This window comes from Caloenas nicobarica, chromosome 4 (assembly GCF_036013445.1).
Source record: "Caloenas nicobarica isolate bCalNic1 chromosome 4, bCalNic1.hap1, whole genome shotgun sequence".
Classification (NCBI taxonomy): domain Eukaryota; kingdom Metazoa; phylum Chordata; class Aves; order Columbiformes; family Columbidae; genus Caloenas; species Caloenas nicobarica.
Window position 1 is genome coordinate 51,707,165 of NC_088248.1, and position 27,103 is coordinate 51,734,267.

General features: G+C 45.1%; 3 protein-coding genes across 10 annotated transcripts in view; 1 reads left to right on the top strand and 2 right to left on the bottom strand.

The window, feature by feature from the left end:
• The window catches only part of FRYL (FRY like transcription coactivator), a 163,875-nt gene extending 152,743 nt beyond the window's left edge, over positions 1 to 11,132 (top strand). For 6 of the 8 annotated variants that reach the window (XM_065633171.1, XM_065633172.1, XM_065633166.1 and 3 more), the window contains 5 exons: positions 2,217 to 2,285; positions 6,085 to 6,102; positions 7,020 to 7,130; positions 8,511 to 8,707; positions 9,064 to 11,132. In XM_065633171.1, coding sequence (XP_065489243.1) covers positions 2,217 to 2,285; positions 6,085 to 6,102; positions 7,020 to 7,130; positions 8,511 to 8,707; positions 9,064 to 9,322 — 654 coding nt within the window. In that variant the 3' untranslated portion in view covers positions 9,323 to 11,132. The remainder of the gene's footprint in view (positions 1 to 2,216; positions 2,286 to 6,084; positions 6,103 to 7,019; positions 7,131 to 8,510; positions 8,708 to 9,063) is intronic. The other 2 variants (XM_065633168.1, XM_065633170.1) reach the window with 1 other exon arrangement.
• Positions 11,133 to 14,375: 3,243 nt separating this feature from the next.
• Positions 14,376 to 15,752, bottom strand: ZAR1 (zygote arrest 1). Its single transcript, XM_065634555.1, has 4 exons — positions 14,940 to 15,752; positions 14,759 to 14,851; positions 14,615 to 14,689; positions 14,376 to 14,536 (listed from the first exon to the last, which is right to left on the bottom strand). The coding sequence occupies exons 1-4, from the start codon at positions 15,750 to 15,752 to the stop codon at positions 14,393 to 14,395; spliced, it is 1,125 nt and encodes a 374-aa protein (XP_065490627.1). The 3' UTR covers positions 14,376 to 14,392.
• Positions 15,753 to 16,325: 573 nt separating this feature from the next.
• Positions 16,326 to 18,569, bottom strand: SLC10A4 (solute carrier family 10 member 4). The gene is made up of 3 exons (XM_065634639.1): positions 18,184 to 18,569; positions 17,599 to 17,809; positions 16,326 to 16,929 (listed from the first exon to the last, which is right to left on the bottom strand). The coding sequence occupies exons 1-3, from the start codon at positions 18,567 to 18,569 to the stop codon at positions 16,414 to 16,416; spliced, it is 1,113 nt and encodes a 370-aa protein (XP_065490711.1). The 3' UTR covers positions 16,326 to 16,413.
• Positions 18,570 to 27,103: the final 8,534 nt, after the last annotated feature.

Genomic DNA, 27,103 nt, shown 5'->3' on the forward strand with positions numbered 1-27,103 from the left:
TGATAGAAAGAGACTTCCTCAAGTCAAATTTGAATTTCTGTCATAGCAGGCAATTGTACTATGTATCCTATTCAATCTGAAAGTATTAAGGCAAAACACATAGTGAGCTTGTTGCAGACCTTCACTTTTTCTTCATGCAGAAAAATGATCAAACTAAGCTGGTTGAACTATTGTATAATAAAGTAAATATAAATTAACAGATATTTAAATAAATATAATTTGTGTGTTAATCCGGCATCCTCTAGAATCAACCACTGGAAAACTTTGTTAATGAAAAATTGTTGTTCAAGGTTTACCCTAATAGATGATGTTTGTCACTCTCAGTGCTATGAGTTGTACTGGCATTCACATCAATCAAATTTAAAAGTAAGAGGCTTGGGCTGAAGTTGCTTGAAACTCTTACCTATGCACGGGAGATAAGAAAGGTACCTATAGTAGGTGGTCTGGGATGTCTGGTTTGGGGTTAATCTGGCAAACCAACCTGTTCCATGACCATGACCAACCACAGACTTCCCTATATTATGCTTTCAGGTAAAGCTCTTCACTCTGTCTTTGTAGGGGATATATGGGGAAAATATAAATTGATGTAAAGCAAACATATTAAGAAGATTACGTTGTCATGCAATCTACTGCTCTTCCCAAAGAGAAAATGTAGGTCTTTCTAGCATGCTGAACATATATTCTGTGCAGAGTTTTTAGAAAATCAATTTTGTCACCTTTTTGGAGCTATTGCTCTATTTCCTTGCAAGGAAACTGCTTTGACTTCATGTGAGCATTAGGAGCAATGATACTGAATCAGATAAGTGTAACAGAAAATATAAGGTTACGTGTACGTCATAACATTCTAGGCATACCCTTTATTCAGACTGGTTTTAAGATTTTTAAAAGATCTTAAAAGGGCAGCGTGTGAAAACAAATACTGGCTTCCCAATCGCTGATGCTGTTTGTTCCAGTGGAAACCTACTCCATTGTTAGCGATGAATGCTGCCAGATAAAAGAAAAATGAGATTTGCTGTGTACATTGGTATCCATGTCACTAATTGAAACTGACACCAGTGTTCAGAGAATTCCATTTCTCCTCTTGATAAGCACACAGGCCTAGTTAATTCACTAAGTAACCTTTATTAAATTGAGCAGATGGGAAATCACATTTTCCTTTTTCTTGCATCAGACAAAGGTTAGAAAAAGGTCACTAAGATTTCCTGTGAGATTCAAGATACCAAGCACACAGTATGCTAAATTATTCTTCCTTGGACATACAGAGCCTGTTCTTCATTTCAGAAGATAATCTGCACTTTATCTCAACATGACGCATTCCCATTTCAATACCTGAATTACCTCATGCTTGCAGTTGTTTTCACTGTACAGAAAAATATGCTGGGCACAGTGTCAATGAGGTGATTGGGTCGTATTGTTCAATAAGAGCATATTTGATTCTGCAAATGCTTTATATTAATACTTTTAAATTTGCATGGTTGTTTAACGTTATTATAGAAGAAGAGATTATCCACTGAAATTAATAAACTTGTTGTCAGCTATAGGAACTGGGGTTAAATACAGCCCTGTATTTGTGAAACAGTGGAATCTGCATGTTTGCATTGTGCAGTGTGAGAATAATTCATCTCCCTGGTTTGTATGAGCTGGAGTTGACGCTAAACTCCCATTGAAGAATTTCCTCTTCTCTTTCCATCCAGTAAACCTGAACTTACATCTGTACACAGGAGAGTTCTATTTCCTTCTGTTTCTAAAATAGTCCCAAGAAATACGGCAGGCTTATTCTTACTATCTAGTTTGAATTAGTGTTATATTTTAAATGTTGAGAAATCATGTTGGTGTAAACCTTGTATAGCAAGTAAAGAGAAAATATCTTATTTAATGAAAGTGATTTTTCTGTCTCCACCCCCCACCATGTCTCACTCTAACAGTACCCAAATTCAATCACAGATTAGTATTTATGCTAAGATGTACTACCCCCACCTAGGGTAAGGAAGGCTACAGGAAATTTATGATGGAAAGGGTGCAATAAAAACTACTAAGTGATATATCAGAGTAGAAATCATTAGTGGAAACAACATTGGTAAACAATTGATTTCTAACACAATTTCTTGTGTGATCTGAGAATGAGCAAGACTTGAAGTGTCTTACGCAGTTTTAGCACAGTCTTCAGTTTGCTTTGTTTCAGAAGATGTTTAATCTTGTTTGTATTTATTTTGCAGTGGCTAGAAGACTGCAAAAGAACATTTGGTACTGATGATGGTATTCATGGCACTAACACAGATGCCCAGGTAGGTGTATGTCATTTGTGAGTCTGGATATCAGATTAAACAACATCTTTATTGCACGAAAATTCCAATATTTGCAGAGAGATTAAAAATGTATGAAAAGCTTTTCATTTCAGTTATCATAATATCTTTTGGAAACTCAGATTCTTACGAAGTAGTGGTCTAATAAAAAGGGCTCTTTTTAATAAAAGTTGGCAACCTGTCTTGGGTTCTAGACTTAATAACACTGAGTAGATAAGCAGAGTAGATACCATCTGTGTACCAGCACGTTTGCTTTTCTGCAGCTGTTTCTAGAACAAAAAAAGATTATAATACTGCTTATATGCTCAGATAAACTGTCTAGCCAAAAACCTCTTCTGAATTTAATATAACTAGTACTATATAAATACATATGATCTTTCTGGAGCCATTATTTGGGTGAACAGGGAGTAAAGTAGCAGTATGGCAAAAATCTCATGAAACACTTCTGTCAAAATATCATCTAACAAAAATAGGTGAAGTAATTGATTAATATCAGTTCAATATTTTGTATGTATTTGCATGGCAGTCATCCATACTAATTGCTATAGTAAGTGATAGCTTTTCCCCAAGCAGACTAAGACTTTTTTTTTCAACAATAGCTGCATAATATTGACACTGTGGACCAAAAAAAAAAAAAGTCAAAAAACTATTATTAGTATGTACAAGGAATATGCCATCAAGAGTCCTGTAATAAGAGCAGTGAAAGATGTAAGAAAGTAGAATTGCAGGTAGGAGATGAACTTACCTTCTCACAATGCCACTTCGACAGAAAACCCAAATCAGGCTGAAAAAGGAGGAATTTTATTCCTTTTATTCAATCGAACTCTATTCATTGATGCACTTGGTCATGTTTCTGCTACTGAAAATGTAGTGTTCAGCAACAGAAATTGCTGCTGTGTCCATGAACTATTTCTTCTTTTATACAGTTTTCATTTGATGTCATGTATATACGTATATATTTTTAAATTCATTCACAAAATGCACCTGAATTTTTAAAGTAGTGAACAGTGTGGTAATACACTTTTGGTTTTTATATTGCATTGAAGTTGCACATTTAAAAAAATATTTCATGTAAATAAACAGAGGTAATACAGCAAAATTATTTGCTGCCATTTGCAAGGATTTTTGCTTTGCCTGTGTTTAGTATATTTTACACTTGGTTTACATCTTTGTATACTGACTGGTATGTGTTTAGAAATATGTAACAACATTTACTATTACAATACAGTAAATGTTCTATATATTAATAAAAAAGCAGCATGTACAGCAGTCTGTATTTTGAATGTTATTACATACACGAAGAAACTGTTCTAACATTTAACTGTTAGAACATAACGGTTCTTACCACGAAGGTGAATGTTCGTGTTCCCTCTCCATAGCCATGGAAACTAAGAAAGGGAGGGCAGGCGGCGTGCAGGCCGTCCCGCGGCTGCAGCATTCCCAGTGAGGCAGTTCCGTCTGTTCTTCCTGGTTTCGGCATGGTTACAAGATGTAGTGACAGGCCAAGGGGTAATGGCTTTAAACTGAAAGAGGGTAGATCTAGGTTAGCTGTAAGGAAGAAACTCTTCACCATGAGGGTGGTGAGACACTGGAACGGGCTGCCCGGAGAAGCTGTGGATGCCCCATCCCTGGAAGTGCTCAGGGCCAGGTTGGATGGGGCTTTGAGCAACCTGGTCTAGTGAAAGGTGTCCCTGCCCACGGCTGGGGGGTTGGAACTGGATGATCTTTAAGGTCCCTTCCAACCCAAACCATTCTGTGATTCTGTAGCCTCTGAAAAGGAGTTAATGTGACTATTCACATTGATTCTTTGCGGAGACCTGTTTTGATTTCAGTTTTCCATCGTAGCCTGCAAGATACACTGGCAATGTTGTCTTTATGTGCTCCTTGCACTTGCAGGTTCAGTTAAAATAATTTTAATGTATAGTATCTGTTGAGAAAGCAGAGTCCTGTTATCCTGCTTCATAAATATACACAATTTACAGAAGTTATAAATTTATTCACAGAAGCTTGTAGTGACTTGAAGGAGATTGAGATGTTACCAAGTGTAAGATCATTGTTTCAAAAGTCCTTGTAAATGGAGTGTGTGGCTGCTAAGTCTCTCCAGTCAACCAGTTAATGCTAAAAATATGTAAGTGTTGTCTCGCTTAGGAAAACAGAGCTGCTTCATTCATCACATATTTTTCATTCACTAACACAAATAAGATTTTCTTCCTAATTTTTAGCATTGTGGTCAATACAGCTAAGGATAGTGAGATTAATTCTGTTCTGACTTGTGCATTGCCAGCAGACTTGCAAGTAAATCTAATTACTGAATTCTTGATATTAGTACTTACACGCAAGCCTGAAAGAATGCATCTGGACTCTGGTTAGACTGTTTGTAAAGGACTGACAGGTAGAAAAAACAGATTATTTGTCTAGTGAACAAGTATGTGAAAGACATTGAAGAGGCACAAAGCCATTTTTAAAGGAAGGCCTCTCTTGAATTTTTAGAATAGCTATCAAGGTGTGAAATTGGGGAGAGAAGGATTATTTGTGGTTTACAGCAGGGATGTCAAACTCATTTTCCCTGGGGGCCACATCGGCCTCACCATTGCCTTCAAAGGGCCGAATGTAATTTTAGGACTGTATAAATGTAACTGCTCCTAAATTTATACAGTCCTAAAATTACATTTGGCCCTTTGAAGGCAACCATGAGGCCGATGTGGCCTCCAGTGAAAATGAGTTTGACACCCCTGGCTTACAGTAATGACGAGTCTTGGCTTAAAGAACACTGGAACTTAATGACTAAAAATATTAAATAATCAACCCTGCCACTCCTCAGTCTGATTCTCTGTGCTTCAGGAAAGCGAGTCATAGAATTCTGGTCAACTTCAGGAGTTCAAGGTCTTACCTCTGCGGTGTTCTTTGCATTGGATAGTTTTTGCTTATATCATAATTGTGCTGTTTATGTGATAGCACAGAGTACAGAACAAACACATGCAATGCTTATAGTCTGTTAAACACATAGCATGTAATTTATTATACACATCGTGTGTAACTATGTGCTTAGTAAAGTTCAGCTGCTTCTGCCTGTTGGAATCAGACATTGGTTGCATCTTCATATGCTTACTATGCCCACTGTACTTGCTTAACTGCCATCAATAGACTTAGCGCTGTACAAAGCACAAAGTTCCTGTCCCTAGTCTGACAAATATATTTTCTGATGATTTCTCTCCCTGTCCTTCTTTCCCAAACGTTTTTCTGAAGTAGCTTGTAAAAATCAAGTGCAATTAAATTACAGAAATCTCACAATGAGCTGTTGAGAATTGAGTCTAGCAAAACCAAGAATTTTCTAAACTGGTTCAGAATCCAAATTAACATTACATCTCAAATTTTAAAAGGCAATATTTCAACTTAAACTGTAGTGGTACAGAACAAGTAAGAACACTGTACAGATGTTCAGACCTAAGTGTTCTTGGTTTTGATTTCCTTAAATTTGCATACCTCTAAGACTACACAATCTATAAAGACCAGACAGGGTTGTAAGTGAAGTATGTTACTCATGTTGTGGGACAAAGCAGCCAGTGCTGTCTGTTGTTAGTTACAGCACCAAGTAATTTCACTTCAGATTCAGTCTGTTAACTTTTTTCATTCATGGTATATTTGGAGCATGTTACTTGTATTTCTTCCTCCATTTTACCTGGGACATCTTTTAGCCAAATTAAAATTATTTCCTATACTAATTCTTGCTCTTTTTTTCTTCTTTCTTTGTATTTTGTGACCTGCTCATCTTCTTGCTTAGCAAATGGAAATTCTAGCAGTAAGTGATGGTTCTTGATTTATCAAATACTTAACCATGCCAGTCACAAAACTGGTCTCTGTCTCGTCCATTTGTGACATAGCGATGTCTTGTCATAGACTATTACTAAAATGCTGTGTGCTTCAATTTTGCATCATCTAACCCATTGAACTGTTGGTTCTTTGTAGATAATAGGATCCTATAGTTAGTAGAACATCATAGATTATTCCATTAGCTTTTATGTCTGTATGTGAAGCAGTATTAACAGTCTGCACTTTGAGTAGCGTTTTAGACGCATAAAAATCGAATTAAGACAGTGCGTAAGTTAATGCTGCTGTTTCCTTGCCTTAAGAATATATCATGTGGTGTTTTATAAAATAGAGTCAGAGCTACCTGATTCTTGCCTCTGAGAATGGAATTATTCTCCTCTTACTCCATCAGGCAATTGTAAGCTAAGGGCCAGGTTATATACTGTGCTCACATATTTATATTAGTGGTTAAAAAAGATACCAGTACTTACTACAGACCACAACTGCTTCTTTTGCATGTTAGATCTTGAATTTAAAACAGTAAAATAGCAACAATAAAAGTAAAGTGATCTATGAAACTGTCTCGGAACATGACATTTCAAAGGTCTTTTGAAAAATTTTACATTCCCCCTCCCCTTTCTGGAAATGTAACTTCTTATGAAAAGTAAACTTTAAACCTGCACGAGAGAGGCTACCCGTTAATCTAGAACTGAACAAAGCTTTCATCTGCTTTTCATTAGCTTCCTGCTAAGTTAGCTTCTAAATCTTTTTGGCATTTTCTTCAGTAACCAAATAACTACCATTAATTTTGTGCATTCTATACTGAAGAAGTTGTCATTTATTTTCTCTTTTATTGGATAGTAGATGTTTTGCGCTTCCTGAATATAATAATGCTGTTTACATTTGTAGGAGCTGGAGTTGTGTCGGAGGCTATACAAGCTGCATTTCCAGTTGCTGCTTCTGTTCCAAGCCTATTGCAAACTTATCAGCCAAGTGAAAACAATCAACAAAGAAGCAGAGGTAATGAAAACCATGCCATTTACCTATTAATTGTTGACATTTTAAAGCCAAACCATTTAAAGTACATTTTGATAACATGTTCATCAGTGGGACATCTTTTTAGAAACTGAAGGAGGGTACCAGCTGTTTTATAGCCGATTAATAAAAGATTTAAGTAGAGCTCACAAGAATTTCCTGAGATGTTCAATTATCTGTGTTGATTTCCGTACAGCTTGAAAGCTTTTAAATAGGCAGGAACACAGGGAGTCCAGTGATGAGGATTTTAAATCTTTCACAAGCACTCCTGGTATATTCTAATCAAGCTACAATCAAGGCACATCAACTCCAATCTACAGGTTCTGTGATGAAGCCCCTTTGCATCACCCCAGTGATTCCTACTGCAAACACTGTTGCTTGCTACCAGCTGATTTATATAACTGTGTCACTTCAGCCACCACTCAGTTACTCTGCAACCTTAGTCCCCATCCTGAGCACAGTCAGTAATGCATTCTAGACATCTTACACCTGACTTTTAGTTGTACTAACTTTAGAAGTAAAATGGCTTTCAGCTGCGCACTTGTGGTACATATGTGACATTAATCAAGTTAAGCTGAATGCATTATGCTATTAATAATGCCTTCTGAAAGTTCTCCCCTGGGTCTGTAATGTGATAAATAAACGTAGGAATGAAAAAAATAGGCCTGGCCTTGCTTGATGTAATAGGGAGAAAAAATGAAAAAGAGAGATGGAAGTCTGTGGGTTTTGAGTAGCTTAGGTAAAAATTATGCATGTTCTTTGTTTATATCTCCAGATTTTTGTTGAGGCTACAAATAAGTGAGTTCATTTCCAAATGGAGAATGTTGTGGAAGGTCAGCATCACACCTGTCCCACTTCCTGCCTAAGTTAGTCAGGTGTAGAATCATATTCTGAGCAATGGCCTTGTCTTTTACTCATACATTGATGCTTAAGCCGAAGACAGCACTATATATGCCGGCTGCGCTACAGTTATTCTGCTGCATTACTAGTCTTCCAGACTTTTTCTTCGTACTTAAGTTGTCCTTGTCATAATACAACTGCTGCTCTAGTTTCCCAAAGTGTCTAATTCTTCGTGTCAGCTTAATTGTTATTAAGTGATGTGGGAAGAAAATAAACGTATTTTTTGAAACAAATTTTAAAAGAACTAAGACGAAAATTTCATTACGGGAAATACGTGACAGACACACTTGGGCCATTAAATTACCTGAATACTTAAGCAACTGCAGCAAACGCTTGGATGTACTTTTTCTGCCTTTCCTTTATGATGGCAAAGAGAAGGAAAAAAAAAAAAGTCTGATCTGCTGAAAGTTAATTTGGCTGAAAATATATGTACACTAGAAAAGCTCACTCTTCTATTTGTTTTAGGTCATAAACATGTCTGACGAACTTGCTCTTTTGGAGAGCTGTCTGAAAGAGGCTGAGGCTGCATCTGACAGTGGTATTGAAGAAATTGAAATTTCAGAGGCTTCCCAGGCCAGCACAGAAACAGCTATTCACTCTCTCATTGAAACCCTGAGAAACAGAGAGTTTGTATCAGCTGTAGCACAGGTCAAGGCTTTCAGGTAAGTGCTTAAGGATTATTTTTTTCAGACCTGAGTTTGTTAATTGGCCTTTTTAATTTAAAGATCGCTATAAGCACTATTCCAGTTCTTTTTCAGCTCCTGCTAGACATCCTTATTGAAAAGGACAAGCACTGTTGCTTCACTACCGCTTGTTCATATGCATTTTGCAATTTTTAAAAAGCAGTTCTAGTAGTACTTGTTCTTCAGAATTTATTTTTGAGAAAATAAAACTGTTAAGTATCAGGACTATACAGCAGAAAGTTTTCCTGTGTCATCTGTTCAAATGTCTATTTAAAGATCAAGAATATTGAAACTTTTTTTTTTTAAATGTTTAAATCCAAATTGTGTGTTTACAGATCTATTTGGCCCCACGACATCTTTGGCAGTTCTGAAGATGACCCAGTTCAAACATTGCTGCATATATATTTCCGTCACCAGACGCTTGGTCAAACTGGTAGCTTTGCAGTAGTAGGCTCCAACCAAGATATGTCTGAGGCCAGCTCAAAGCTGATGGAACTCAATCTAGAAATTCGAGAGTCTCTCCGCATGGTGCAATCCTACCAGCTTCTAGGGAAAATCAAACCAGGAATAAATCTTGTGAGCACTGGATTCTGAACAGCTGTCATTTAGAAAAGAACTGATGATGAAAACACTTCAGACTATTATTGAGCACCTTTCATAAAGAAAAAAATAGAAAAAAAAACCTCCGGCAATCGTGACAACCAACACAGTTTCATTACAGCAAGAAATTGTTTTATCAAGAGTAAAAATCCAATAATTGAAGTGAACATCTTACTTGACTGCTCTTTCTACACAGTAGCCATGTGGCAGTAGTATTTTTTAATTAAATATATGTATAAAAACTACATGACAGGAAAAGGGCTTAAATGTAACCATACATATGCATTATTTTCTGTTGTAACAGAACTATAAATGGTGTTTGCAGTAACAGCCTCTAAAGGTTGACTCAATATCGCAGGTGGGATGAGGCTAAAATCAAGGCTGGTTTATTTTGGCTGAAGACCTGCAAGGCTTCCTGGCTTTCCAGCAGCAGTAGATATAATCATCAGCTAATACCTAATGAGACACTTTGCAATGTCATGAAGAATGTGCGGTCACACATGAGTAGAATGACTTACGACTGCAAAAACCATTGACTTCTCAATGTTTTACTTGTTTCTGTTGTCTGTAACAAGGAGATGATGTGTGTGAGTTAGAATGTATGGCTACGTGACAGTTGTTTTTTGAAGGTATGGGTGATTGTTAAATAAGGTCTGAGAGCATGCTTAAAAGAGCTGCAAGATTATTTTTGAAGAAATTTTATTTTATTAGATCTAATCCTCATAGTGTGTAAATGTTAGCACATTTAATAATATTTTAAACTGGGATTTCCCAGTGTTTCTAAAAGAAATAATATATCTGTTAACTTTATTGGAATGCTGCTCAGTTCTCTGATCAGTGCTTATGTTACAAATATTGATAACAACTAACCAAAAAGTAGCTGCCTGCAGAGACTTTAAAATGTATAGTAAAAGATATATGCTGCCCATCAGCAATTCTCATTAGAAGTTAACTTATTTTCTTCTGTATATATTCTAGAAACTGTATAGTGCAAAACCAGTATTTTTCTTGTAAATTTGTGCAATGCACTGCTAAGACAGTAGGTGTATAAAGGTATGAGGGGAAGGGGGCATTCTCCCTGGTGGTAGTCACATACATTACTTGCAGTCCAAGTACTCTGCAGGGTTCAAAGAGCTTGAATGCACATACATGCATCTTCATGACTCAACTTAAGCCTAAGGAATTGGGACTATATAGAAAAAGAAAACTGACTACCAAAACATGCAAACAGGCAATATACTCATAGTTCAGTGTCAAAGTCTGTAGCATAAAACAAACTGGATTCTGTTGAAACCAATAGCATTTTGTAAAAAAAAAAAAAAAAAAAAAAAAAAAAAAAGAGAGAGAGAGAGAGAAAAGAATAACAGAAAAAAAGAATGTAGTCCCATGATTCCTGTGATTTGAAAGGAGCACCCAGTATTTTTATATATATCTCTTACCCACTGTGATTTTTTTTTAATGGGCTCTAATTCTAGAGTTTAGAATGTAGAATTGAAGTTCTTAGCTCTGCCTTTTTTGGGGAATTGGACCCCACTAGAAATGTAATTATGCTGAAAACGCATTAATTGAAGGCACTGTGCACGCTGTTGGACTGCTGACAGTAGTTATGTTATCCTAACAAGCTCTGTAACTGGTCAAGGCACATCCATAATCACTGTATTGTTTTCCCTGTCCCTGATAAAATTGAATTATTTTGATGGTTTTGTGGTACTGTAGATGGTGTTCTTAATTATTTAATAAGTATTTACTGGGGTTAGTAGTTTTATTTAGTGGTGCATTACACTTTTATTTACATCATCTTTTACCAGCTTTTTTTGTAAAAATAAAAGACATTGTATCTGTCATTTTGTGTATTTTTAAAAGCTAGAGTTTAAATACTTCAGCTAAACAGACTAAACACCAACAATAGAGGCCTGGGTTCCCTGAAATCTGTTTCTTTCCTTTGATGTCCTGTCAGCACAACAGCATTTTCCTAGGCATCTTCTGAAGCTGTTAAAGGATTTCTCATGCAACTCAAACCTGAATTAAATATATATAATTCCTTATAACATCTTCCTCCATTTACAATAACTAGTGAAGCATTTACAATAACTAGTCAGCAGAATCCTGCTGTCTTTGATATTGCTTTAATTTTGTGAAGCTTTTCCAAAATTACTCATTCTCAACCATTGCATAAGCTGTTACTTGGTGCCAGTTCTGTGCCAAACACGAAGCTCTGGTGAAGCTGTCTAGAAACAAGTGAAACATCAGACATCTTCTGTAAGACGCAGCAAATACAGCACTGACTGAGCTAACACATGCAAGAGAATCTCATCGCAAAGAAGCTGTACAGGCCAAGTTCAAGATATCTTTGAAGAACTGACAGCACGAAGGCTGTTCCTTTCTGCTTTGCATCATCACATAGGTCATGAGCAGCTTTCCTTCCTTCTGCTGAGTCCAGGAACCAGTGTCCATGACACACAATGGATGCTGTCAAGGACGTGACAGAGCAGTAAAGTGGAAAAGTATACAGAACCGTACTTTGGCATCAAGCAGCAAAAGCATTGAATATATTTATGTAAGAGGAGTGACATAGAGCTACTGCAGAACTGAGGAATGCTACAGGATAAAGAAAAGCCTTTTTAATATTGCTGCCCACTGCACTCCACTCCTCCAAGCCTCCAAACCTTGCAGCAGTTAACAAAAGCAGGGGTGGCTCTTTGCTGTTACCTGCCACTTGGAGCCTTCATCAGAAGTGACCTAGTGTTTATGTAGCACTTCTCAGTCATTTTCAGCTGCTTGTTAGCAGTTGCTGTAGAAGCACACCATACAGTTCAGATCCACTGGGCCTGTTCTACATCTCATCAAACAAGCAATTGCTGCTTTGACTGTAGTTGGTAGGGATGACAACTCTTTAAGTTGCACTAGATTTCACTTTGAGCTATTCCTGATAATTGCATCACCTATTCACAGCAAGTAATCCTCAAAGCAATGCTTGCAAGGACATCTGTATAAATAGGAAGCACTCAGCTGCTGATATTGCTGCGAGTTGCCATATGACATAGAGCTTAACTTCTCAAACTCGTTACCAAGGTGCACAGACTCATCACAGTCTACCACACTGCATCAATCAGGAACAGACTACAGGCCTTAGCATGGGGAAGGCAAACAGGAAGACATACTGAAAAACATCCTTAGAGGGATATGAAGACATACCAGATCACAGTTGCACCTGCAAGCTGAGGCAGACTAGGACTGCAGGGAGGGCCACAGCTGTGTTCCTCCTCAAGCTGGAGACTTGCCCCTGCTCATTACTGTAACTACAGGTGAGTGCAAGGCACATGCATCTACAACAAAAAACTGCCCAGCTGCAGCTGTGCTTTTCAAGGTGAACAGGGCAAGGATGGAACCTATGTGAAAGTCTTTGAGTGAGCTGGTAAAGCAAGGGATATTTCCTTTTACTGGGATACAGAGGAAAATGCTTCAGGCAGAAGCACAAAATAAACTAGTACCACATTCTGGGGGTGGTAGGTCTACTTGTTCCCAGAGTGCCTCATGCTGCCGCAAGAAAAAAATGGAGCAAGAATAAATAAAATTACTTGGCAATGAATGTGTGCTGAGGCATTAAGCCTTAGTTACTGCAGCAAGTTCAACAGGCATGTTAAAGCAGCCATCTATGGCAAGATCAGTTACACCTACAGAATTAACACTCACTGCCCCTCTAAGTAGACATTTGTTGGTACAAAAGATAATGTTTGCCTACCCTGGCATACACTATCTTCTATTTAGAGATGCAATTCCACCTGGCACTGAAGCCATTACACAGTATGGGCTTAGACTGGTTCTCCATTTAGTCTTTAATAGAGTGGTCTCAAGCTGGGTACAGGCATAGGTAAGTTTGTTACAGCCAAGATAAATCGGTCTTTCCTAATAGAAGCTACCTCAAGAATTCTGCAAAAGACTTTGTGCATTATTATGTTCAGCTTCAAAATTAACAACTTTATTAGCGTTCTCAGAAATGTAGGTTTTCCTCATAAGTTTACCCAACTCCTTGGCTACAGGGTACACTAGTGGGGGGTGCAGGATTCACTATCTTGTGACTGCTCAAATGGTGATGCTGTATTCCCAAAGTGAGGTGGTCCTACAGAGAGTCCATTATCACTGACAGTGCCAACAGGCCTGCGAGAACATCATCTGGGAGTAACCATGCTGGTTCTGCTATTGCCACCCAACACTAGAAGTACAATTTCTAGTTGCAAACTCAGTCCCCAAAGGGTGCAGGAGTTCAGTCCTTCCCCACTGACACAAAACTAAGCCATAACAAGATCAAACTCATCAAGTGTAAGCCATTAAGTGCACAGCTCCTTATCCATCACCTGCAGGTACAAGAGGAAGGCAGGCAGATGCAGTATCACACCTTGAGCCTTTATAGTATCGCTTCTCTTGATAACCTTGGGGAAGTAAAGATAAGCAACTCATTTCTCAAGAGACAATAACAGCAGTTTGTGAGAACTGTCCACAAGATGCATGAACTATAAGCTTTCTTTGGCTTTAATCTACAAGACAAAAACACCAGATTAGCTAAATGCAGACCAGCTGTGCCAGTAGAAGTGACCTAGTGTTTATGTAGCACTTCTCAGTCATTTTCTAGTGATGAAGAACAGCAGGATGCACAGTCAGTGAATACTATTAGGTGTTTTGTTCATGAATGATTCTCTGCTACCTACTGCAGATGCCAATTTGATGTTGAGCTTAAGTGTATGATTAGTTCAAGGGTAGGAGCAGTAACACATCCTTTCCCGAGATTCTACAAGATCCTGAGTCAGTTGCTGCCAAGACTGTAAATGATTTACAAAATGTTATTTGTAGGCTCTTTCCCTATGCAAGTTACAGAAGTTGCAACACGCACCCTCCTCTGAGCTGAGCAGAAACCCACCTGATCATGAGTGTGCTTTGCAATACTTTTATTTGCATGCTTTCCTACCTACACCTCACCAAGTACCTTCAAACAATAACACCAACAAAAACATCTGCTCTACTTGCAGTTTTCTAGAAGAGCCATAAACAAAACAAACCCCATCCCACTCAGATGATGTATTTGAAACTAAACGTGCTATCGCAGGAGAGGCGCTTCCCTTTGCACCTCCCGCAGAGGTCCTGGCGGTGGGGCCTCTTGGGATCCACGTGGCGCATCTTCACGGGGCAGGTGCACCTGGTCTGCTTGCAGCTCTGGGGGAGAAGGCGGCAGTCGGCAGGTGCGGGCCGAGGCAGCCCGGGGCGGGACGGGACAGACCAGGGGCCCCTTACCTGGCAGGTGATGTCCTCCACGCGGTACGGGTTGTAGGACTTCTGGCAGGTCCGGCAGAACTGCCGAAAATAGACCTGCGGGGGAGGCCGGGGTCAGCGGGGGCGACGGCGGGGCCGCGCCGGGATGAGCCGAGCCTGCCATACCTTGTTGGTGCCCTGGACGCACCAGACGTACGCGCTCTCCCAGCGGATGTTGCAGTCCTTGCAGTGGTAGTAGCCGTACTTCTGTTCCAGGAACTGCCGGGGACAACCGTTACTCGACGGGGCAGGCGCCTCCCGGGCCCGCCCGGCCCCGCTCTGCTCCCCCATCCCGGCCGCCCCTCACCTGGAAGCGCAGGCGAGTCTTGCCCGCCGCCGGCTCCCGCTTCTGAGGGGCGGCCGCCGGCTCCGCCCGCGCCGCCGCGTCCTCCTCCCGCTTCTCCTCCGGCCCCGCCGCCGGCGGCTCCGCGGTGGCGGCCGGACGCTGCTCCAGCGGCTCTGCCGGGCGCTGCTCCAGCGGCTCGGCGCCACTCTCGGGGGGCTTCTCCCAGCTCGCCCGCACGGCTGCCGCCTCCGCCTCCCGCTGCTCCCGCAGCGCGGCCGGCTCCTCCTCGACGGCCGCCGCCGTCGCCTCCTCCTCCTGCTGCTGCGGCCGCCGCTCCGGCTCCAGAGCCGGCTCCTCCAGGAAGGCGGTAAGCCTGCGGGACGCCATGGGCGAGTAGACGGCGATGGTGCGGGGGAAGCGCACGGCGCGGGTGCTGGTGGTGGCCAGGCTGCCCTGCTCCTGCTCGGCCTCGTGGGGCCGCGGCCCGGCGGGGGGGCCGGGGCGGCGGCGCAGCAGCGTGCGGGGCCCGAGGGAGCACTGCACCGAGGCGTCCTGCCGCGGGTTCACCTGCACGCCCACCTCCTTGGTGTTGGCCTTGCGGAGCCGCGGTGTCAGGTTGGGGTTGACCTGGGAGAGGATGGCCTTCAGCTGCGCCCGCTGGTAGTTGTCGAAGTACTCGGCGGCCGCCGCCGCCTCCCCGTAGCCCGAGAAGTAGCCGCTGCCCCGCGGCCGCCAGCCGCCCGGCGCCGCCCCTTTGCCCTTGGGCGGCGGGTAGCGGTAGGAGTAGGGGTGGTAGGCGGCGTACAGGTAGCTCTCCATTGCCTCCTCTGCCATTGCGCCACACCCGGGGTATCGCGGTGGGGAGGGCGGCCTTAAATACCCCCGGGGCGGGGCGGGAGCGCGGTCAGGACCGGGCTTCCCCCGCCCCCGACGAGCGCCGGCCGGGGCGGCCCTTTCCTATCGCGGTGTGGGGCCTCGGTCAGGGATTCCCCCAGCCCCCCAGCACAGCGCAGCCCTTACTTTTCCCCACGGGATTAATCAGCGGGAAACGTGGGTTTGGTTCAGCTTTGCCATGTATTTGTGGTGAGAACAACGAGCACAATGCTTTTACAGCGGGTGGTAGGCACAGAGATACGCGCGTGCAAGATGGGTTGCCTATTTGTCCACACTGGCGCCGTATTGGCTTCGCCTCTGCGAAACGCTCGTCTCCTTCCTCCTACCCATTCCTGCTGCACTCAGGTGGGCAGGAGGCTCCTTGTGCAAGGACGTACACTTATTTGCGTTGGAGTGATACTTTGTCCTTTTTTTTTTCATATTTATTTTTGAGGAAATACAACTGTCACGGTAATAAACACACATCACCTTGTACAATGGGAGTGGCTGGAGAAATGATAGAGGCTGGGCAGCTCTGTGTGCGCAGCGACAAGCGTGGCCCCAGCCTGGTTGCAAGCACAACACACATCACACATCCCTGGGTGTCACCTCCTTATCTCGCCTAAAGCGCCGTCTGCGTCGGCTCCATCTGAATGGAGTTGTGCTCCTCCGTTGTCACTGTGCCATACGAAGTATCGGCCACCTCCTCTTCTTTCAGTTTCTTGTAGGAAATATCCGTGTCTTCCTCTTCACCGAGTGTATCTTGTTTGTAGCTGTCTCTCCCATACATCTTGTATGCCAGCACAAAGAGTCCCGCTTCTGCTGACTGAAAAAGCGCGTAAAGCAAGGGAAACATGTACATGCCCCCTATGAGCTCTGGGGGAAAGGTGAGTTTTAGGATGGCGGTGCAGAGCTGGACGTTTTGGCACCCTGTTTCCAAAGACACTGTTCTCCTGCAGTGCGGGGGCATTTTAAAGACCGTGGCTAAGCCGTATCCCAAGGCATACCCCGCTAGAGGCATCAGCACTGCAATGGCATAGACAGACGCAGGAATATGTGCTATCAGATCTGGGCCCAGCATGGTCCCAGTCAGGATGAACAGGATCACCAGAGTCACCAACAGGGACCACAGGGAAATCTGGCAACAGATATTGATAAACAACAGGGGGGTTATTAGTTTAAAAGGATAAGCATAGCAGGTACAGACTTGATAAAGAGTCTAAATTGCAAACTGTGGTTGCGCTGCCCTTTTCGGGTTTGTTCCTGGCTCAGGACTTTGGTAGTGTTTGATCATATCCCAGGAAAGGAAGAGGCTGAGATCGCCCTCCATCATTTTGCTTTGGGGTGACTTGCTGGGAAACTAGAGAGCCAGGGCTTTTGCCTCACTTTTCCTTTCATAATTAAGCTAATTTGTTTGCGTGTTTTAAGGAGGTGTCGGCGTGCCTGTGGGGTTGGTTTTGCTAGCCCTGGTTGCAGCAGGAGCGGGGAGAGAGCAGGATGCCGGGGAACGCCTGTGCTCCAGGGTGCAGGGTGTCTCCAGGGGTGCAGCGCTATGCTGTCTTCCTTCCTGTGTGCAGGGGGTCCCCTGCCCTTCCCTTTGCTCTCTGTCTCTGTCCCACTGCTTTATTTCCAGACTACAAAAGTCCTTATATTCCACCTAAGTAGTGGAATATGCCTGTGGGAACCCACCATCGGTTCAGAGGGACCAGAAGGGTTACCGCCATTGGACCCCCCCACCCCGTCCCCGATGCCATCCCCGGCATCCCCCGCAGAGCAGGCACCCCCCAGTTCCCAGTGCCGTGCCTACCTTAACCACGAGGTCGGCGGCGCGGGGGTGCCGGTATCGGATGAGCACCCCCAGGCCGATGGGCAGCAGGGTGCTGCCCAGCGTCAGGCTCACTGCCCCCAGGGGCAGCAGCTGCACCAGGGTCGTGTTGATCCAGTGGCGGCTGTAGACCCAGAGGCAGAGGGGCATCAGGAAGAGGGCGAGCAGCGTGGAGGAGGCCGTCATGATAATGCTGCGGCGGGGGAACCAAAGAGACAGTGGATCACTGCCCGGCCGGCCGGAGGGCTGCCCCGGGAAGCCGTAGTCCCCGCGGGAAGGCGGCTCTGCAGCCGCCCTGTCGCTTCGCACGGCAAGAGCCCCCCGCCCCGGCCAGGACGCGGGATGGCAGGCTTTTTAGGGAAGGGAGCAGGAGGTATGTGTCGGGGTCCGCGTAAGACGCGTCCGCTTCAGGAGAGGCAGGAGACCAGCGTTGGGGGTTTTCAGCCGCGCCGTGTCTGTCCGTCCGTCCCGGTCCCACCGCCGGTAGGTGCCCAGCAACCCCGTCCCGCGTCCCGAGGCCGCCGCAGCACCCGGCGGGCTGAGGGTGACGGGGAGAGAGGCGCCTACCTGAGGTTCATGTCCCCGTCGACGAGCACCGACATGAGGTTGGAGAGGTTTCCCCCGGGGCAACAGCCGCACAGCAGCACAGCCACAGCCGCCACTTCGTCCAGGGCGAAGATGAGGGCGAGGAGGAAGGCCAGCAGCGGCATAGCCACGAACTGCCCCAGCAGCGCCAGCAGCAGCCCCACGGGCCGCCGCAGCTGGTGGCCCAGCTGGCCCAGCTCCACGGCGCAGCCCAGCCCCAGCATGGTCACGCAGAGCGCCAGCCCCACCAGCACGCTCAAGCCCTGGTTGAGGGAGCGGTCCCCGAAAGCCTCGCCGCCCCCCGCCAGCGACCCGCCGTCGGGGCCGCCGCCCCCCGCCGCCGTCGGGGGCTGCTCGGAGCCGGCCATGGGCTGCGCGGCCGCCGGGAGCCAGCGGCTCCCCGCCGAGCCCCGGAGGAGGGAGCGAGCGGCGTGGGGGCCGTCAGTGCGGGATGCGGGGCCGGGTGGCCCCGGCGGTCCGCAGAACCCGCATCCCGGCCCGGCTCGGCCCGGCTCAGCCCGGCTGGGCGCTGCTGCTGTGCCGCGGCCGCCGTCCGTCGCTGCGCGCCGGCTGTCTACTGCGGGCACCGCCCGCGCATCCCCGGACCCACGCGGGGCCACCCCCGGCGTGGGCGGTGTCTCGCTGCCGCCTCGACGGCGAGCAGCGCCCGGCCGCCAGCCCCGCCCGGCCCCGGCGGAGGGAAGAGCAGGCTGGGGCTCATGGCCGCAGCCCCTCTCCCCGGTGCGCCCTCTCCGCACAGCATTCGGGACGTGGCACAGCCACCTGCATCCTCCCGAGGGCCGGGCCCGGCTTTTCCAGCAGAGGGAATGTGGTATCGGGGGATTTGCTTCAGCATCGGTATCAAAAAGGCAATCAGTGTCGCAATGTCACCCGATGTGGGTGGGCAGCATCAGTCCCCCTCTGCTGAGGGACAGCCAAGATCGTTGCTGCTCCAGGCAAATTACCCGCTGCTGTGAAGACTGCGAGAATGGGTGGGGAAGGAGGAAAAGCCCTTTTAGGAGGTTGAGAGGCCCACCACTTTCTGCTGGTGAGTCCCAGAAGCTTGTAAGGAGAGGCAATACCTTTATAGGGCAGGTGATGCAGGTAGAGGAAGCAGACAAGCTCTCAGGCACACAAGTATTCAGACCAGTGTAAGAAATGTAGACCGCCAAGCCAAAAATCACATCCAAGGGTGATTATAGTGTTGTCAGTCATAAAACTGTGCTTGCAACATTTATGTTTCCCCTATTTTGTACTTTTCATTTAATAATTGTGTGTCACCCCATGCTGTATGGGATGCCAGGCTGGGCTCACAAGGACAGCAGCTCCTGACAGAGGAGGAGCAGCCTCTGAAAGCAAAGTGGACATCAGTGACTCCTGCTCTGTGCACTTGCACTACTACTGGCTGTGTTTCAGGAGCGTAGCCGTCTCTTCTTCTTTCAGCTGGAGGTTTTAGAGGAGTTGCAGCCACCACTTCACATCACTGCTTCTGGGTGGGAGTAGCTAGCTCAGCATGTAGCATCCCCAGGGGCTGCCCCTTGGTTCCCACACTGAGCATGCCACTCTGCTTCACATGGAGCATCTCGAGTCGCAGCTCAAGAGGGATGCGCTGAATTTAAGTAGCATATGGGAAGCACCCCGACCAGCTGCTCACCTTCAGCTCCATCAGGCAGCAAGTTCTCAAAAGTTTATTTTGGTGAAATTTTAGGCTATCCCAGGTGTCGAGTAGAAATTATTGGTGACTCAAGAGAAAAAAGAGAGTGCTCTTTGCTTCTTAAACCTTAATTCTTACTTGGGATACAGGTGACACAAGAAGTGCATCTAGTACCTAGTGACAAAATCCCGGGTACAGCAACTTTGCCAAAATGATGCCAAGTTTAGTGGTGTTCTCCTTGTGCTTATTTCCTTGTCATTAGCCTAAGGAGAGTGCAGGGAAGATGAGTCATCAGAGCTGAACAATCAAATAGGATCCTGATTGCTTTAGTTCATTCATATTTTTGGGCTCTGTGTGCTGCTGGGCTGCGGGAACATGGGGCTTGGTTGGCTTTCTGAGCCAACAGTGTCCTCTAGACTTAATTTTTGGATCTTCATATGCAGAAAAGTGTATTTATTGTGCTTCTTAAAGTTTTCCCACTGCTGTACCTTATCCCGTCCTTCACATAGCCAATATTTGGCTTCCCAACATGCAGGTCATTTGCTTATCATACCCTCCCTGGTTTGTAAATAATGCCCGTGCGGTTTCCATGCAGTGGGACCAAGAACGGGATCACCGTGGGCAATCCCAGGCTGGGTCAGTTGTGCAGAGCACCAAGCAGCTGCTTATCAAGCAGGTGTGAAGGGCACAGGCCAGGCCTTCTGTTTTATCTTCGAGTGTCACTCCTCAAGCTCTCTGCTGGAACAGGGCTGGTCATGGGAAGATATTTTTGTGTCATAACATATAACATATAACATATAGGCAGTTATAGGAGGAGTTCAGTAAACCTAGAGATGGTGAAGCTCTATTAACAGTGAAGCAGATGTGTCCTGTTTCAGAGACCACCCAGTCATTGCAAAGTTCAGTTTCAAGGGACACTGAAGTACAGCGTTTCTCATGGGAAAATGTTGGGATCGTAACAAATCAAGACCTCTTGAGATTTTTTTAAAAATGTATCAGCCGAAATTCAAGCTTAACTCTTGGTTTAAACAAGAGCAGTACTGCTGACTTCAGGGAAAGCCAAATCTGAACCCAGCTGATGTGCTTCGCTAATTGTCCATCTGTCACCCTGGGTGGCACGTGGCATATTTTCACATCCAGTATGTAGAGTGAAAAAATGTTGTATCTGCCACTGAACATGGTTCTTGTCTCTTTAACTTGCTGCAGGCTTTCCCAATATGTCATCGTTAAAGTGCAGTCTGGAGTGATGCTAAGTAGTTTTGCAGCATCTGGCTGCACGGCAACCGGCTCACACGTAGTGCACACCCTGGGGTATCTAAATCAATGGCTAATTACTTCTCTGTTTTCTTTTGTGGAGGGTGGGAGAACACGTACTGCCTACCCTGCTATTACTGGAAACAACAGATTGACTATTTGAGTAGAAAAAGACTTGTCAAATAAAACCGATCATATATCATTCCCAAATTATTCCTCATTAGTCCTTTGGTTGAAAAATGGGCGAGAAGATAAGAGGTAGCAAGAGCAAGAAGAGGGAGGGAAAGGACTCATTGAAATATGACCTCGTTGTAATTTTTAACTTTTATAAATAATATTGCCTTACATTATTCTTAGGAGGGGTTTAATTTCCATAGGAGAGCACTATGGCAGTTGCACGTACCCCAATAAGGTCCAGAGCTTTCAATACAACAGTTGATGGCTCTTTAGCACCTTTTGTGCCCCACTGTGGCTGTCCTTACGTACCCACCTCAGTCGATGCCGACTGTCACGTCCCCCCACCCCCCTGGGCACGATGACTCCAGTCACATATACCGCTTGGTTGGGGTGCAGGAGGGACAAGACCCTTGGTCAACAGACAGGGTTCTCAGACAGCGACGTGCCTGGGGCCCAGAAAAGCTTCTGGACCATGCTTGTAATGACCACAGCCGACCAGGCTATAAAATGGGGCCCTCAACAAAGACCCCCTTGGAGTGGTCTTCTCAGAGCACCGGGACTATGACCGGAGCCCTCCCCTTAGATCAGGGATGCCGTCTAAGGAGACTTCCTGAGATTGAGAGCCCCCACCTTCTCCTTGGTGGGTGATTATATCTCCTGAATATATCCTTCAGTGAGCCCTTGCCGCTCCCTGGGCAAAGCGATGATTTCTTCTGGGTACCTCTGAGTGAGAGGCCTCTCCTTTTGCGGGAGTGTGTGCACGCTGTGGATCATCACTCTTGTGTGATCGTATGGTGATAATATCCCCAACTGGTATATCGAACCCGAAGTTTACTAAATGTCGCTGGAGTGCTGACTGATTTTGGATTATCCTCGGCTTGCATTGTTTTCTGTCATTTGGTTTCAGGTTTGGTTTTGAATTAAAGTTGGTTTAAGCTTACATTTGCTTGGAGTCGTTTTGGGGTGCCTCTGTGAGAAGCACCCATGCTATAAGCTGGTCTGGAGTAGCAGGAGTCCTTCAAACACTGGGAATTTTGTTTGCTCTTTTATAACAAGAGCTTTTGTGCGTTCCCTGTTTTTAACTGGAAACAAAGGTGGAAAATAAAGGGTAGGTTTGTATGGAATTTTGACAGTGCCGTAAGAAATGAGCAAAGCGACCTTGCTGTTCACTCAGCTAATGACTGCTCCAGCATGTTGTGTGAAGATGTTGTTTCAGTCACTTGCTTCTGCCAGAGACTAAAAGCATCTGCCATAGCCCAGAATTATTGCAAAATTGCAATCACTGCGTATATGCAAGGAGGTCCCTTCAGCGTCCCCCAAAGGAAACCGCTGTGGGTGTCGTGTGCTGTGCTGAATTTGGGGCAATGGGAGGAGGTTCGGTTCGTGCAGCTGTTATGCCCATCACTCCACACACTCAGGAGCCTCAGGCAAGAAGGGTTGGTTCACAAATCCGAAGTAGGTTACGGATAAACTGAGTAGGTTATGGATAAGTCACATTCTTGGACTTTGAAGCCTAAATCCCGACTGTGTTGCACTTCAAGTGTGTGTGCGCTGTGGTTATGAGCACTGCGTAAAAGCAGGACGATGGGGTGGGATGAGAAAGCAAAGGGCAGGCACCCTCTCTTTTCCTGCTCTTCCCATTTCAACTCGCTACCCAGAATATTTTAAATAGTGGAAATGCGGGTAGAAAACGGTGCTATGGCTGTGCTGTGCTGCCCTTTCCTCCTGCCCCGGCTCCTTATGTGCTGTGCCCAGGTCTGTGGGAAGCAGCGGAGCTCAGCTCCTGTGGGATGGTGTCATCTGCCCGTCAGTCACGCTTCGCCTCTCTGCATGTCCATGCCGGCTGATCTGTGCAGCTGTGCTGGGTGTTTGCAGAGGAGGAGCCCTCCACAGGATTGTCCTGGAGGTTGGAAAGCTTTCCATCAGCACCTTTAAGAAGGCTGGGACAAAACACTGCTGTGAAAGTGATGTTCAGGTGAGACCTAGCAGTAGTTTCTGATTCTAATGGGACATTTAATCCCTTTGTTTCTGCTTTGCTTGCTACGCACCTAGGTTATGAATGGAAATAAAAATTAAATTTAAGACTTAGTAGGACAGTAATAATTTTCCATGGAGCGGGAGGGGGAAAGTCTTTGCTGTTGACTTGGATTAAAATAATCCTTGAGGTGTATCTCGTGATCCCTACATGCAGTTTAGGGTAAGCTTGTGCTAAAATCCATGAAATACATATGCCTATTCTTATCTATAACTTAAATCCAGAGCGGTTATGTTTGTGGCTTAGGCAAGTTTGGAATTGGAGCATAATTGTGCAGAGATAGTGGCAATTTTGCTGGTTCTTCCATGGTAGTCTTTCTGCTAGGAAGGACATGTCAGCTGGTCCTTTGCTGAACCAGGTACCTCTCTGACACTTGGTTCCCACTCCCTCTCTCAAGAGCAGCAGCACAAGATGGGACTTCGTACCTTTGGCCACCCTGGCCCATAGCCCACCTTCACTGAGCCAGTGACCAGCGACTATGAGATCTTAGCAGTCATGGCACCTTTTTTTAAAAAAAAATTTATATTGTTTGGGAGCTGGTTCACTAAACAGGCAAGAAAACACGTTTTTAAAATAAGATGAAGCATTGAGTTCTGTGCCAATCAGTTGTTCCTAAGAAACCTTCAAGGCCAGACAGAAAGTGCCTTGGTGAGGATGTGCTGATCAATCAGTGTTGCTCCTGCCCCGAACCACTTGTGTTTCACACAAAGGCAGAGTGAAGCTGGACCATGTAGGTGGAGAGCACACAAGAGCTGTGGGTTTCCCCAAAGTTCCTTGCTCTGGCAGGTGTCTGTAGAACAGAAGGGGTGCGACAGACCTGTCCTCCCTGCCTCCCAGGCTTCTCTGCTGCTCTTCAACGTGACACCTTGCCCCACCGCAGCCCTGTCACACCTCATCCCAAGCTTACTGTTCTTAAACTCCCCTCTGTCCTGTCCTTAGCATGGCACTGCAGCTCGATCCTGCTCGGTAAATCTCTAAAATAACCAGCATCTACCCAATGGCCTCGACCAGAACCAAGGTTTACATTTCAGGGTGGGGAAAATTAGATACGTGTTCCTTCCTCCCCTCCTCAGCAGGAGTCGTAACTGCATCCCTGCTGTCTCCTCTACAGGCAGGATCCCACCAAATCATCCTTCCCTCCCCCTTGGCCCAGGTAGCAAACTGGTTGGCATCCAGGCATCCTCCCCCTCCTCCTCCTCCCTCCTCTGCCGCGCTGCGTCCGCCTCTCCTCCTCCCTGCCGCCTTTGTGATTTCTCCATTCACGGGAGCCCTGTCCCCTTCTCCCTCCATTCCTCTTCCAAATTATGCCTGTTTCAGTCCATACATAAATACTCTGTATTTACGTCTCCCCTGGGAGAAGTGCTCTGCAACTCATAGCCTCCGAGATTTTATTAAATTGAAGTGGTGTGGAAGGGAAACAGCGCAAGCCTCGTTACTCGGCTGCGCCATCTCCTTTGTGTCCCCGCATCTGTTCAGTCTCCCTGAGCAACTGGGAACGGATCCTTTCACTGAAGCTCTGGGTTAGCAGCCAAGGGCAGAAATTATTATAACAAACCCCTCCCATCATACTTGGTCTTCCCTCATGTTTATTTTTAAGATGTATGAAGACCATTAATCAACAACAAAGTGCATCACGACTCGGGTCACCATGTTCCAATAATTCCTAATTAGAGCTAAGTGTTTAAGGCTGTGTGATCCACCTTTTAAAAATGAGATGCAGAGATCTTTTGCCAACTATCCCATTAAGGAAAAGGCTTCAGGAGGAGAAACCAGTAGATCATTGAGAAATGATCTTGCGAATCGATTGCTGACCGTCATTTGTCGCATTGGTTGTACCCTTACAACTGTAGGCAATTAAATGCCTTTATGTGAGGTACCTTTACCCAAATTAAAATAGGAAATAATTCTGCCTCAGACACTGTTTCCTTTTTTCGCCATTTGATCTTTTTCTCGAGTTGGAGTATTATCAGCATTAAGATGAAAAGTCATAATAAAATAAATGACCTGATGACTAATGCATGCCTCCATCCAGAAGCGCCAAAATTAGCCTCCTGTCCAGGCAGGCAGGGACAGGATGTGAGGTGAGGTGAGGCTGCCTCTGAGGGCATTGGATTCCGTTTTAAAAGTCAAATGGTATCCTGCACCGCGGGCTGTCGCAGGCAGCCTCGGCCGTGCCGCCGAGACGGGCATGCCACGGGTGCTGCCGCCCTGATTTTCCTCCCCGCGAGCGCCGCAAACGGCCCGTTCAGCACCTGCGGCAGCAAGAGGAAGATGCAGGGGGACTTCAGGATGTGTGTGCAGTCGCAGGCACAGATCCAGCTGGGTTTATTGGCTTTATTGGCTTCCACCGCCCATTGAGGCTCCCAGCCCCCTTGGAATTTCCTGTGCCGGACCCTGGTCAGGGTTAGGGACATAAATCAAGGGAGGTAACATGGATGTAGATCACACAAACGTGGTTGTGTGCCTACAAAATATATATTTTTGGGTTTGGCAAAAAAATGCCAGATCAGAAAAAATGACACCGAGACTGTCTAGTCCCACAGAATAGTTTAAATATTACAAAAATGCAGCAATAAATTTAATAATACCTACAGCAGCATTTGCTTGATAGAGTATTCATTTAATTGGAACAAAGACACTCCCAAGACAGATTACATCCTTCTCCTGCCAAAGCTTTCTCCATATTAAAAGGGATGTTAATGGTGAGCCCCATGGGAAAGATAAGAGCATTGATATTCTATCTCAGGTCATGCAAAAAAAAAATCTTTGCACTCAGTTGTCATTTGTATCGCAGCATCTAAGGCGCCTAGATGTGGACTAAGACTGTTTTGTGTGAGAAACTGTACAAACACAGGATAAAAATGCTTCTTGTCCTGCCGCCAAATTTTTATTGTATATCAGAAATGCAAATCAACAAATAAGCAAGCTGTTCAAAATAGGTGCGCTATTACCTAAATTAAATCTCAAGCTGTCTACAAAGACGTTTCCAGCAAATGGGAAGAAATAAATCTCAAACATAATAGTAATCTCTTAATACTTGTTTTAGATAATGTTGTATATTAATCCCATGAAAATAACCTTGACGTGTTGTGTTATGTGCACTTTTAAAACCGTGATAAAGTAGGACATTTTTTAATAACCTAGAGAGTCTTCTGAATTTTGAACCTATGGTATCAGGAGAGCTTGCATGTTGCTGCAGCTGAGGAAGATGCACCCTGGGTTTTGTATACCTGTTGATTTGTCAGGAAGATGAAAGCGTGATGTCTTCATCAACAAGATATTTTATCTCATTTTTGGGGTGTGTAAGCAGATATACTGGGTATGAAGCCAGAAGGGTATTTTTTCCTGCCTGAGGTGTTGACTCTACCACTAGTTGAAAGTCTTTTTTTCTGGGGTCTCATCTTTAAAAATAATTCTGATAAATTACAATGTAGAAAATGCTGTGAAAATGCTTGAGTTTGGGAAATTTGCCTTAACGGTGAGGGGCTGGGGATCTGTTTTGTGTATCCAAAGGGAAGCTACTGGAGAACTTAGCCACAGTCTCCAATGACTTGCAGGCAGGAAAGGCTGCTAGTCTTAATAATAGGAAAGAGCCTTTTCTGTGCTAGTGGAGAAGAGCACAAGTAAATCTAAAGTTTGGAGATGGAAACAAGGCAGGTTCAGAGGAGGAAGAAGGTGCATGATTTGAATGGGAAGGGCATTGGCAGACCTGCTCGCCATCACTTGTTTTTTGGGTGCAAGTGGGAGATGTTCTCACCGGGGTGCAGCGACTGCCGTGCGCA

Coding starts and splice junctions, on each gene's coding strand:
- ZAR1 (XM_065634555.1), bottom strand. CDS start 15,752: ATGGCAGAGGAGGCAATGGAGAGCTACCTGTACGCCGCCTACCACCCC. Junction 14,852..14,939: donor AGACTCGCCTGCGCTTCCAG/GTGAGGGGCGGC, acceptor TGTCCCCGGCAG/TTCCTGGAACAGAAGTACGG. Junction 14,537..14,614: donor TGGAGGACATCACCTGCCAG/GTAAGGGGCCCC, acceptor CTTCTCCCCCAG/AGCTGCAAGCAGACCAGGTG.
- SLC10A4 (XM_065634639.1), bottom strand. CDS start 18,569: ATGGCCGGCTCCGAGCAGCCCCCGACGGCGGCGGGGGGCGGCGGCCCC. Junction 17,810..18,183: donor GACGGGGACATGAACCTCAG/GTAGGCGCCTCT, acceptor CCCCCGCCGCAG/CATTATCATGACGGCCTCCT. Junction 16,930..17,598: donor CCGCCGACCTCGTGGTTAAG/GTAGGCACGGCA, acceptor ATCTGTTGCCAG/ATTTCCCTGTGGTCCCTGTT.